At 49.7% G+C, this 12249-nt stretch overlaps 1 protein-coding gene and 1 long non-coding RNA gene across 7 annotated transcripts in view; one reads left to right on the forward strand and one right to left on the reverse strand.

Moving 5' to 3' along the window:
- Tmtc4 (transmembrane O-mannosyltransferase targeting cadherins 4) overlaps positions 1-12060 on the reverse strand; it is a 48096-nt gene extending 36036 nt beyond the window's left edge. For 3 of the 4 annotated variants that reach the window (XM_033760963.1, XM_033760964.1, XM_033760965.1), the window contains exons 1-4: positions 10778-10896; positions 7836-8051; positions 3767-3882; positions 2559-2775 (exon numbers count right to left, since the gene is read on the reverse strand). In XM_033760963.1, coding sequence (XP_033616854.1) covers positions 2559-2775; positions 3767-3882; positions 7836-8051; positions 10778-10819 — 591 coding nt within the window. In that variant the 5' untranslated portion in view covers positions 10820-10896. Of the gene's footprint in view, positions 1-2558; positions 2776-3766; positions 3883-7835; positions 8052-10777; positions 10897-11995 lie in introns of those variants that run through there. The other variant, XM_010604615.3, reaches the window with a different exon arrangement.
- Positions 12033-12249, forward strand: part of LOC117285132 — a 16467-nt gene continuing 16250 nt past the window's right edge. For all 3 annotated transcript variants that reach the window (XR_004516107.1, XR_004516108.1, XR_004516109.1), the window contains exon 1: positions 12033-12125. This is a non-coding gene — a long non-coding RNA (uncharacterized LOC117285132). The remainder of the gene's footprint in view (positions 12126-12249) is intronic.

Below are 12249 nucleotides of genomic sequence, written 5' to 3' on the forward strand. Positions count from 1 at the left end.
CTCGGGAGCCAATGACGGGGACTGCAATGATTTCCCTGCCAATCAGAGCCCGAGAGGGGCTCAGACGACAGTGATCCCCGACCACCCTGGCTCTCATCTGAGGCACACGGGGAGGTGGCGCACCCGAGGAGACTAGAAAGTGCAGGTCCTTATGTACATGGGTGAAGCCACTGTCAGTGTTAATGTCGAGGAAGGATAAAGACATGAAACACATAACCACTAACACAGAGGCCTCGGCCGCCGAAGCCTGGGTCTGTACTGACACGATCTCCCCGACAAAGGTGGTCAGAGCCACCACTCATTCCCCAAGTCCCCACTGTCCTCACCCCACTGGGACCCACACGCAAGCTGGGGACATTGTGGGCAGTCCTCAGTGGGACCCCCACGGGGTGCTGTCACGGGAAAGTAAGTGTCTCAGGGTCTCCTGTTCCTTGTACATATTTAAAGCTGAAATTTTAAAAATTCAGAATGGGAGGTAGCATAGGGTGCAGAGAAGAGGAAACTCAATGCTATTTGCTGAAATAATGGAAAGCAGACACACCACACGCCCACCTTAGAGTACTATCCGCAGCTACTTCCTGAAATCTGAGTTCGAATGGCAGTCATGGAATGGAGGAGGGAGAGATGGAGGGATTTTTCAGTCTGTTCTCCCTTTTGGCTAGACCTGCCTCAGTTGCTCTGAAAGATCTGGAATATGGCCTTTAACGATGAACATGTTCTGAGTCCCTTTAGCTGGAGTGTGTGTGTGTGTGTGTGTGTGTGTGTGTAAGTGTGCAAGTGTGTGTGCAAGTGCATGTGTAAGCGTATTTACAGCATCTGTGCTGGCACTTGAAACCTCTAGTTTTTTTATTTTTTGTTTTGAGATAAGGTCTCGCTAAGTTGTTAAAATTTTCCAGACTGGGCTTTAACTTAGGATCTTCCTGCCTCAGCCTCCCAGAGTGCTGGGGTTATAGGCATGTGTCACTGCACCTGGCTTAAAAGATCTTTATAAATCAATTTCTCAACACTTAAAACCAGAATTTTAGAAAACTTTCTCTGGCTGATAATTCAAATATTTAATTTTGCTTTTAAGATCATGCTAAATTAGTCTAGAAGCAAAACTGTCCAGTACTGTTCCAGAGATTCCCTTGTTGATGTTATGATCAGTTCTGGGTCTGATAAACATTTAGACCACAGAGAATTCAAGGCTGAAACCAGTTCCAACTTGGCAGCATTACAGATAGATAGAGTTTATAGCTAAACTCTTACAACACCATTTCCTCCCCTATCAAAGCCTTAAATCCCCTACATTTGCTGAGGTTAAAAAGGTAAAATGCAGAAAGATACTAGTAGGTTGTGATAACAATTCCATAATACTTTTGCTATCAAAGAGCAGACATTTTAATAAAACTGGATGCCACAAGGAGAAATTCTGCTCAACATTTTGAACTTTCAGCTGCTCACCAGGGCAAGTGGTTAGATGTAGGTATTTAAGTCCTATTAAACACAGAAGCTTATTGCGAGAAGCAACAGATTATACATACAGTATTTTTTAGCAGGAGCTTTGGGCTCACAGAACGAATGATTAAAATCAAGTCTTTCCCCCCAGCCAACAGGCTGCCTTTCAGGCAAGGGTGTGTTGGAGGGGAGTGTTCTTGACAACCTCACCAAAGTCTAGTTAAATCCAGACACGGCTGGTCCCAAATCTCTTTAGGAGCAGTGTGGTGGCACAGATGTGACCACAGAGAGCAGGGTGGACTCCAGTCAAGAGCTGTCCCGTCTCCTGGCCCAGGAATGCGTTCCTCACATCAGCATCTCCAAAGGCCTCACTGGAGGGCAGGAGACAGGTCCTAGCCTATGGTTGCCTGCTACCCACTCCAGGCAGGTTTTTAATGTATTCTCCGTGCCTCCGCCTCGTCTGTGAAGTGAGGACTGCTGCTACACTAGCCCCGACACATCACAGCATTGTTATGACAGTGATGGTAGGAAAGCATTTTATAAACCATGACGCTACCAGCTACCACAGACAAATGCCTCGGAACCTTTGCTGAAGAACGGCTCTTAACCATTGACCCCATTGACATTCACGCCTTTGTGGCTGTTGTCACCACACAAGCTTAAGTAGACAGCCTCACTGGAGACCATACCTTCCTGAGCTTTAGCACAGAGCCACCCCAGCAGGTAACCTACTTTTGTTCTTAGGTCTCATGCTGGGTATAGAGGTGCACGCCTGGGAAGCTGAGGCAGAAGGATCACATGTTCAAGTCCAGCCTGGGTAAATTAGCAAGACCCTGTCTCAAAATGAAAAATAAAAAAGGGGCTAGGGATGCAGTCCAATGCAAGGCCACAGGTTCAATGCCCAATACCACACAAACACCTCCAACGTAGAAACATGTATCAAGCGTCTGGCAGGGCATTTGTAGAGCACACTTTCCATCCCTAGAGCACAGGTAGTGCGTACTCCCTGCAGCTCGAGAACACAGAGTGGGCCGAAGGGAGTCTGTCTTAGGAAATGAGATGGCACACGACGCCTCGTCGTGTCTTACAGGTGTGCATTGTCACAGGCAGGCGGTACTTACACACTCGGTGTGCACGGGATGGACGGCAAACAGCAGAGCCGCCAGCAGGGATGCTCTGGGGGCCAGGTGCACCCTCTGGCCTTTGCTGGTGTACTGCAGGCCGCCGAACAGCACAGAGAAGACGTCCACCATGAGCACAGAGATGCCGCCGTGCAGGAGGATGTTGACCACGTGGAAGCCCACGGGGTGCAAGCCTCCCGACAGGTAGGAGTTCATCCTGCAGCATCCAGGGCATTCGGCAGCGGCAGTGTGCACAGAGACATGGAAAGCAGGAGAGTAAGGCCTTGTGCCTCTTTGGTAAAAGAGCACCACGCTATTAATGCCTATCAAGCTAAGCAGGCCGGAGAAACCGTGTGAACACAACGAACCGCGGAGCGGAAATCAGAAGCGAGGGACATATCCCAGGGGTGGAAAATCAAAAGCTAGGCAAGTTTTTAAGTACAAAAAAGGAAGGTCTGCATTCTAAGAGGACATAATATATCACATATGACTTCCTCAGGGACTGGGTTTTCAAGTAACCTGATTACAACAAAGCGTTCTCAACAGTATGCCAGTCTGCCTTTGCCATCAAAATACCTCCTTGCCACCAGCAATTCTTACTTTTGCTGGTTCCAATTCATCCCTCCAGCCTCTCAGAGATCTGTATACTGGATTTAAAAGCACCTAAGAAACAGCATGGATGAGAACCTCTGCGAGGTGATTAGCTCTAGTTAATACAACAGTTCCTTAATTAACAGGGACAGAGGCTGTTTGTAAGCTTCATTTTTGTTTGGCAAACGTGCTACCGTCAGACGATTTATATCTTATTCTCATTTTTTTGTCAAGAAAGTAAATCCCATGCCCCGTGCTGTTGTGATCCACATCAGCTCGTGCCCTGGGTGTTAACCACGTTGCCAAGGGTGGACTCTGAGAAAGGCAAAGACGGGGACTGCTGCACTGCCCAGGGCAGCGTCTAGTGCAGGCCGTCTGAGGTCCCTCGCTGCTCCAGCCCCAGTCCATGCAGCTCCCTCTGTGGTCCCCTCCCCAATGCCCCATCTCCTGGCGGCCACATTCCAAGAGCTGGAGTTGGTGTGGACTTCGTCCAGTGCACGAGTGGCCTCTACCTCCCAGGGCACCACCCCCCGACTTCCCATGGGTACCTGGCGACACGGCCGTGGGCAAATGTCACCCGCAAGCCTTGGAAGAGCCCCCCCGCCGTGACAGCTCACCTGAAAGTCAGGACGGTGAGCGGCCGGTAGGACTTGTGGCTGGTGTTGCTGCTCAGTCTGCTGCCCCAGAAGTCATGGTGCCACAGGTCTCCCAGGGGCGTGTCAGCCTGGAGGTCCTGCAGGGACATCAGGGGACATTCTGGACAGCCCTGTAGCAAAGCTTTCTCCAAGCCCCCCTGCCTGCCCACGACCTCTAGCTCCTCACGGGCCCTGGGCCAAGCCCCGTCTCCCACTCAGACGCAGCCAGGCTCTTGTGGGGCCGCTGCTCCCTCTGACGTGCTCTCCAAGCCAAAGGCTCCAAGAGCGCTGCGGCTCACCCCGCCAGGTCGGCTTAGCGCACTGCAACAGCTCCCCACAGAGCCAGGACAAGCTGAGGTCCTGGTGGGGCCACCACAGCCCGAGGTGCTCTGGCTCCCTCTGGCCAACTCTGCCCCTGCCCCGCTCCTGTGAGCTCTCACCCGAAGGTCCCTGGATCAGCGCCCTGAGTGAGCCCACCCGTCCTCCCAGGGTCTCGGCCTATCTCCCCCCATCCTCACAGTGCTCAGCAGTCTGGTAGCTTCCAGCCCCTGTACTGTCCGTTTGGAGCGTTGGACTGGAGCTCCACAGGGCCTGGAGCTCCCCTGACACTACCGGGAGGACACAGAAAGGACGGGATATGTCAGACGACAGAACATTTAGCTAAGGAAGGTCTCCGTTATCCTTTCACAGCCAATTACCAAAGCAATTTAGCAAAAGTATCAGCACTCAAGCATGACTGCGCATAAACATTCTTCTTAGTTTTCCATTTTTGATCATAGATTACGCTGTGAAATTAGAAAAAAAAACACTTCCATATAATTTTCAAAGATAAAAATCACTATCTAAAAATATCTGTGCCTATCTTTCAGCTGAGGTAATTTAATTTGGCACTATACCAAATATACTTCGAAATGCATCTTTTACCTTTAGAATACAAAACCACATGCACGTGAAAGGCAAACAAGGCAATGTAAAGTAAGTTGGAAATCTGGTTGTTAATTTTATCTTTAAAGCAGAATTGAAACAGGATGTTTTAGGGAGGAGAAATTAGAATGCAGCTCGATGTGGTGGCACACGCCTATCATTCCAGCCCTCTGGGAGGCTTGAGGTAGGAGGGTGGCAAATTTGAACCCAGCCTGGGCAACTTAGTGACTTGGTGAGACCCTGTCTCAGAATAGAAAAAAAAAAAGGCTGGGGAAGTAGCTCAGTACAAAGGCCCTCGTACTGTCAAATAAAAAAAGGATGTGCTAAACGTTGTATCTGTGAGGATCCCTCCTTCCGGAATGGAAAAGGCTGATGGACCAAGGCGCAGAGCACTGCTTTAGAGGGGCTGGAAGCTCACAGGCTCACGGGCACTGGAAATCCAGGTTGGGGCTGTGCAGTGGGAGCACAAAAGCACTCGCCACGCCACCAGACACCCCCGCCCCACCTCTTTGCACGACTGGCTCTGGCTCCAGCAAGTGGCCGCACCAGCTTCCTCATCAGCAGTCTCTAGAGCCCGGGATGCCCCTCGAGGAAGGGCCAGCTGCCCTCAGCTGAGTGACAGCTGCACCAAGAGGACCGAATGCCCATGCTGCCCTGCAGTGCAGTACTTCCTACGTAGTGTTCACTGGCTCAAAGGGGAAGCCTGGAGATGAGGGGACAGGTGCAGAGTTTGTCACCTGATAGCCACTGTCAGGGCGGCTTTCCCTTCCATTGAGATCAGCTGCAGAGGCTGTGAGCGAACCAACCGCTCCATCGCAGGGGTCCTCAGAGGCTGAAAGTCCCGCACTCCCCCTGCCAACTTAGTGGACTCAGGAAGAACCAGGGGACTCACTTCTGCAATATCACAAAAGTGCTCGCTCAGCTGCAAAGCGACTGGGTGCAGATCTCCCTCTCCCTCTGAAGGGGAAAACAACACCAGAAAGCTCTAAATATTTGATTAGGCACAAACTATGCTGTGCAACCGGGAGTGCGACTGCAAAAAAAGGCCAATTTTTCCTCATAATGGTTTATGGAAATGACAGATTGTATCTGAGATTCCTTCCACTTCCATGGTCTCAAAGGAGATCACCGTCTCAAGGAGCAAAAAAAGGCAACTCAACACTGCACGGAAGCTTTTAGAAAAAGTCTTTAAGGGCCATGGAGTTAGCTCAGTGGTGCCACTGCCTGCCTCGCAGGTGCAAGGTTCCAAGTTCGATCTCAGGTACAAAAAAAAAATATGAGGCCTGGGATTTAGATCAGTGGTTCCGCCACCTGCAAGCTCAAGGTCCCCAGTACCAAAAAGAAAAAAGAAAGAAAAAAAAAAAAAAGAAAAGTCTTTAACACCACCAGCCTGGTGAAGAGCCAGTTCGCACCCTGCAAGCACAGGCCTTCCTCAAAAGAGCAGAGGAGGAACGTGGAGCACAGGGCTGTGCAACACACGCATTGCCCAGACCACAACCAGCAGAGCTACAAGATGCAGAAGTGAGATATGTCAGATACATCCAGGCGTACGGCACCCACACCCTGCCCAGCTCATGCTCTCTCCTGCCCGCTAAGGGGAATTTTCCAACTTCCATTCTGAATTCACGTGACATATCCAAGGGGACGAGTCAAGAAAGTCACAGCAAAATGAGTAACAGAATTTTAAAAACTAAAATCACATTCTCACTACAAAACAATTCTGTGGCTAATAAAGCCATCGGTTTGCCAATTTTGCTTTAGAGCTGTGTATTTATTTATTTATTTTTTGGTACCGGGGATTGAACTCGGGTCCTTGCACTTGCAAGGCAGGCCACCGAACCGCTGAGCTAAATCCCCGGCCCTAGAGCTGTGTATTTATTTATTTATTTTTTGGTACCGGGGATTGAACTCGGGTCCTTGCACTTGCAAGGCAGGCCACCGAACCGCTGAGCTAAATCCCCGGCCCTAGAGCTGTGTATTTTTTTACAGCATGGTTTTAAAAAGAACTGAAATGGAATCATCTGTTCTCACTGCTGGGTGAACTTGAAGGAACCACAAATGAAGACCTTGGAAGGAGACATCAGCAACGCTCTAGTTTATGCCATCAGAATGAAAAAACTGCAACATTATGTTTCAAACAAAATGCCTGCAAATCAATCCCCCCTCCCATAGCGTAACTGCTTCTTACAGTTTTCCTCAACATTTTCAAAATAAACACCACCATCCTCCTTCAGTGGAATCCACAACTCCTGCTTTTAAGAGCACCCAACTACCCAACAGCAGTGCTGCCAAGTTGTTACCGCTACTTTTTCTGGAGAAAAAGGTGGGTGTGCTCCAAGTCCCTGTCGCTAATTAAGCAACACACACAAACTGTCTGCTGAGTAACTGACTGTCACAAAGGCCTGTCCTCATGTCACTCCCAAGTTCTTTCTGCTCTGCGCCTTCCCTGCCTCTGAGCTTGTTATTCTGATTTCCCTTTGGTTTATCTGACTCTTTTTCTTCGCTTTCCCAAAACTGCTTTCTTCTCCCTGAGCTGGTTAGCTGGTGAAAAAGAGCAATTTCCCTGTACTGACAGCTGCAACTGGTGAGTGAGGCTGACTAAGATTTTGCGAGTTCAGCAAGCCTGCGTCTTCAAACACGAAATGAGCAAGAACTGCAGCTTCCCCAGGCAGCACGTGCACGGCCCTGGCAGCTGTCAGCAGGCTGTCCTCAGTCTCCATCAGGGCCAGGCAGAGCCAGCCCACTGCTGCGGACGCACCTTGCATCCCATGCATCACTGCACAATCGCACCATTTTCTTTCCTCTTTGGCCAGCTAGGGAAATTGTTCATAAACCCTGGAACACTCAGTCTGCAGTGCCCCTTGACACCTTGGCCCTGCAATCTTAGAATGGCCTCTCTGAACCACGGAAGGACCAGGCCTCACGAGGTTAAGAGGCGGTTGGTGATCAAAGAGGCACGGAATTAAGGAGATGACAGCCAAAGAGATGGGACAATCTATAGCACCACTGGGACACCTGCCTAACTCAACACCACGCTTAATTCACGCAGGCTGGATTCGACAGCAACTCAGATGATCCCTGTGACACAGGCCCGTGGGTAACATAAGAAAAGAGTCCAGATACAAACCTTGTTATTAACAATAGCTTCAGAGTCGTCAAAGACAAAATCTCCATCATAGCTCCGTGCAAAACACAGGAGGGAAACAAATCCCACTACTAACTTAGCCCAGAAAGGGGGAAGGACAGAGGACGGGATGATGTGATCCAAATCGGCATCCAGCTCGGCCATCGTGAAAACAGCGTGTTGTCGGTCTCTTGCTCCAGCATTATGCTGGCTAGAAGTCTGCAAGAAAAATAACGTCGCACAAATATTCATCAGTGTGCTGTGAGGGCTGCTTCTGTTTCAGCACAGCTAGAGTCACCTGTACTGCAATTTTATAGGATCTGATCGTGAACAGCCTTAACTTGTGGTTTTCAAACTCTGATGTGCTAAAAAGCCACCCGGGACAGGCGGGTTCCTGGGCCTCACCACGACCTGTGCGTTGAGAAGCCCTTTGGTTTCTCTGCCAGGTGGGTGTATCCCTTAGAAACCCATTCAGTGGGATGCTGCATGTCCCAGGATCTGCCCACGGAAGCATCTTCAACCCCGCCTAACTGCATTCAACGACAAGTGGCTAGAAGACAAATCATTCTTAAGAAAGCTTGAGTCAGTTTACAAAGCTTAGAAAAAGTTACCATCAACTTCATCACATTAAGAAAATACTGACTACTGGGTCTAGACACATGGTGTGTTTGTGCGGGGAGAGGTATGATGTACCACACACAATCCTGACTGGGGAGAAGCTCACAATCTGGGTAAACGGAGGCACACTCGCCAGTTAGGTGAGAATATGGGAGGGAGAAAGGGAGGCAGAACAAACGACTATGTGTTAGAGACTCACGCACAGAGGCAGGCAGGCAGAGGAAGCGACCACTTTGGGACAATACCTCACCCAGAAAGAAGAGGGGAGGCAATTCTGCTGACTTTCTGTACCGGAAAGCTGTCAAAAACATAACTTATTCTGCATTTTCCTCTCAAACAAGCAAATTGTGCCTATTCGTTGAGCGATCCCGTCCTCTACTATGGCACTCTGAAAAGACTAAAAACTTTCCAGCTGTCTAAGAGCTTCCGGCCTTGGAATTGGCTCAAACATTACACTATCCCGCAAATCACATGGATGTGGCCCATTCTCCCCTTAACTTTAGTAGATGCTTGTTTTCTTAAGATTTGCTGGGATCATGCCTGCATCAGACTGATTCCAATCTTGTGTAACTGTGGGCAACTTACTAACCTCTCTGGGCCTGATTTCTCCCCTCTAACCAGGAGTGGCAGTGTTTACCTCAGGTGGTTGTCGTGTTTTAATGAATGCTCAGGGGAAGTGACCTATTACCACACTTTCTTTCATGTGCTTGAACAAGATTTTCTTCGGAAACCTCCTGCAGTACTACTTACTGCTCACTCACCCAGGCTCTTGTCTTCCCCACTCCGAACTTGGCCCCCGTACCTCTCATACTGAGATGGAAGAGGATCCCAGCCCTTTATCTGGGTAGGCATCTTGGAGGTCTCTGTTTCTAGATCTCTAAGTGAATGTTCTAGATCGTGCAATCAATAAGAAGCCAGCCGAATAAAAATCTGAGGCCACATCTATCTGTGATGATGCAGCCAGATCAACAGGCAGCAGGACGCACTGCTCCATGGCAACACTGGGCCTTTCCAGGGGCAGGAGGTCCAGATTTACAATCCAGAGATGAAAGATGCCCATCTCTTGAGCCCTGCCAGCTGATGTAAGGCATGCTCTCGGCAAGTGCCAGGGGAATAGTCCAGCCACTCTCTGCCGCCTACTTTTCCAACAAAAGGATAAACCACTGCTCAAATCCAGACGGTTACAAACACAATTCATGTCACTATGCAGGACCCAGTCACTGTTCACCTTTCAGCTAAAAAAAATTACTTCTGTTACTTAAAAAAAAAAAAAAAAATCAAAAGATTGAATAGGTGGGAAGGTACCGTGACTTAACATGAAGGGAATAAATGTATTGATTTATAAACAGATCTTGAGAGAAATAAATCACTTCTCCTGACTTTAAATCCACAGTAGAGTTGTGAGCTGATAATTATATAATTGGTTTCAATGCTGTTTTAGCCCCAAATATTTGAATATTATTTCACAAAAGTTTGTTCTGGGGTTCAAGTGGCCTCAGAGGAAGACAACTAAGGAAATACTGGCTGCAATGTTAGCCACCACGTCTCTCACTTTCGTCTCACATGGTTCATGACAGACTCATTTTGCTACTCACGTGAGAGCCCAGGTTTCTGCAGGGTGGGCTGTGGGCCATGGGGCCCTGGTGGGACTCCCCCGCCTTTGGGAACTCTGGGACTGGCTGGGCCAATCTTAGAATCGTCTCTTCTGTAGCAGGGACGGAGAGGAACCTGGGGTCTGCACTGTCTCACTCCACCTCTGTATTTTCAGGCCCTTCTCTCAGGGGACTCCTCCTCCCCGGCCTCTAAGACCTCCACTACTTCTCTGCTGCCATGAAAATACAAATATCCCTTTCGTTTCAAGATGGTCAGGTGTATAGTGGAATTGTTGAGAAAATGTTTCCCATTAGCAAATGCAAAGAAAAAAAAAAGCTACAGTGTGTTAGAAACACGCGCAAAGTTCAGACTCCAGTCCAGTGGTAGAGTGAAGGCTCTCTAGCCAGGCACGTTTGTACCTGCCATTCATCATCCCGAGGGTCAATTTCCTCACGAGCAAAAGAGGTTCCACTACTTTCTTCAGAGGCGGTGGTAAAGACCAAAGGAGATAGAGCAGAGTTAGCTGAGTTAGCTTCCATTATTGCTCTGACTTTGGAGAAATTAATTCCTGGTGCCTAGTCCCTGTCTGCATTCTTGGGAACACCTATGCTGCCACCAACTGTTATTCCTATAAATGGGCTCACAGGCCAGGGCCAGCCGCAGCCCCTCCCGTGTGTGGGTGCAATTGAGAAAGGGTCGCGTTCTTTTGGGCATATCCATGGCTCACAGCTTACCTGGGTAGGAGTCTTTATGTCTTGCTTAAAGTGTAAAGCCATTAGCAGTGATCCTGGCCCCAACCCTCCTTCCTCCAACAGGAGATGACTTTTGTTCCACAGTGACTTCTGGTGTTCAGCTAAAAGAAGTGATGCCCACATGAGATGGGAAAGCTGAGTACCAGCTCTTCCCACCCTGCTTTATAACTATGTCATGAGCTTTCCTCCTAATGGGTGCTGGCTGTGCACCTATTATCTCCAGGTATGTCCTGCCTGGGCACCCTGGCTCCTTGGCCCCTGCTACCTGGTCAGTTCTCCTCATGGAGGACCAGCTGGGAGCCACACTGTGGCCCCAGACCAGGCTGTGCTCCACCCAGCTGCAGCGGGGACCAAGCTGGTGCTCTCAGGGCCAGCTGCCTCCTGCGGCCCCTAATCTGGTCAATTAGGACCATGCCAGACGTCTCTTTAGCTCCAATTCCTCAACCTTCTAATATCATCCTCTATTTTTAGGGGGTTAAAAATAAAACTAATCAACCATCAATAAGATAAAAAAAAAACAAAAACAACTCAAGACCAGCCCTCCAAATGTCACCCAGCTCTGAACCACAGGGACCCACTGACAGCTGACAGAGTAGCCTGGATTGCAGTCAACAGGACGAGACTGAGACTAAATAGTTCACTCTGGAAAATTAGCAGCAGCAGCCACCTTCTTTAGAACACTCTTCTGCAGGTAGAGAAGGGCCTGCTGGCCTCTCTACCCCAGCAGAAACAATTCGTCCACACAGCCAGCTGCCTTCTAGAAATCAGGTTAAAGAACACGAGGTCTTCTGACCCAGCATCCGGGGGCCTGGCAGTAGCTCGAACTGGGGAGCTGGTGCTCCTACCCAGGGCATCTTTCCTCTTAGGTGGCACTGGACCAAACGCTGCTGAAGCTATGTGTCCTGGTATGGCTGACTTCAGGTTTTTAATTCAGTGATCCACAAGAGGTCTATGTGTGGTTCCACAGGCTCGGGTGCTGTAACATAAAGTTTCCAGCCTGCTTGCTATCTTGTAGCCATTTTCCCATCAATCAGCCAGCGTGGTCTGCCCTACCTCCACCTGGGCTGTGCCAGCTGGGTTGGCAGAACGCAAAGAGCGGGGCCAGGCAGAAGATCTGGCCGGTCCTTACTATAAACTGTTTCCCAAGGATTTCTCCCCACCCATCTGCTCCCGGAAAGAAGCGAGGTGGTGATGACTCACAGTGGCTAGATCGTGGCTGTAACTCCTCCCTTCTTTTGTGTGAGTTAAAAGAGGAAAGAAAACACACAAGCAGCCCACAGTCACAACATCAACAAGACCAGGCACCCCGCGGATCCGGAGTTCGCTGGAGGTGAGGTTGGGGGTGCACCACCTGCTCGGCTTCCCCAACTCCTAGCCCGGGCCGGGAAGTGGCAGCGCGCTGGCTCCCAGCGCCCCGGCTTGGTGACACCACAGCCGGGCGTGGAGGAGCTGGC

Source organism: Fukomys damarensis, unplaced genomic scaffold (assembly GCF_012274545.1).
Source record: "Fukomys damarensis isolate Sample0158 unplaced genomic scaffold, DMR_v1.0_HiC HiC_scaffold_6, whole genome shotgun sequence".
NCBI lineage: Eukaryota > Metazoa > Chordata > Mammalia > Rodentia > Bathyergidae > Fukomys > Fukomys damarensis.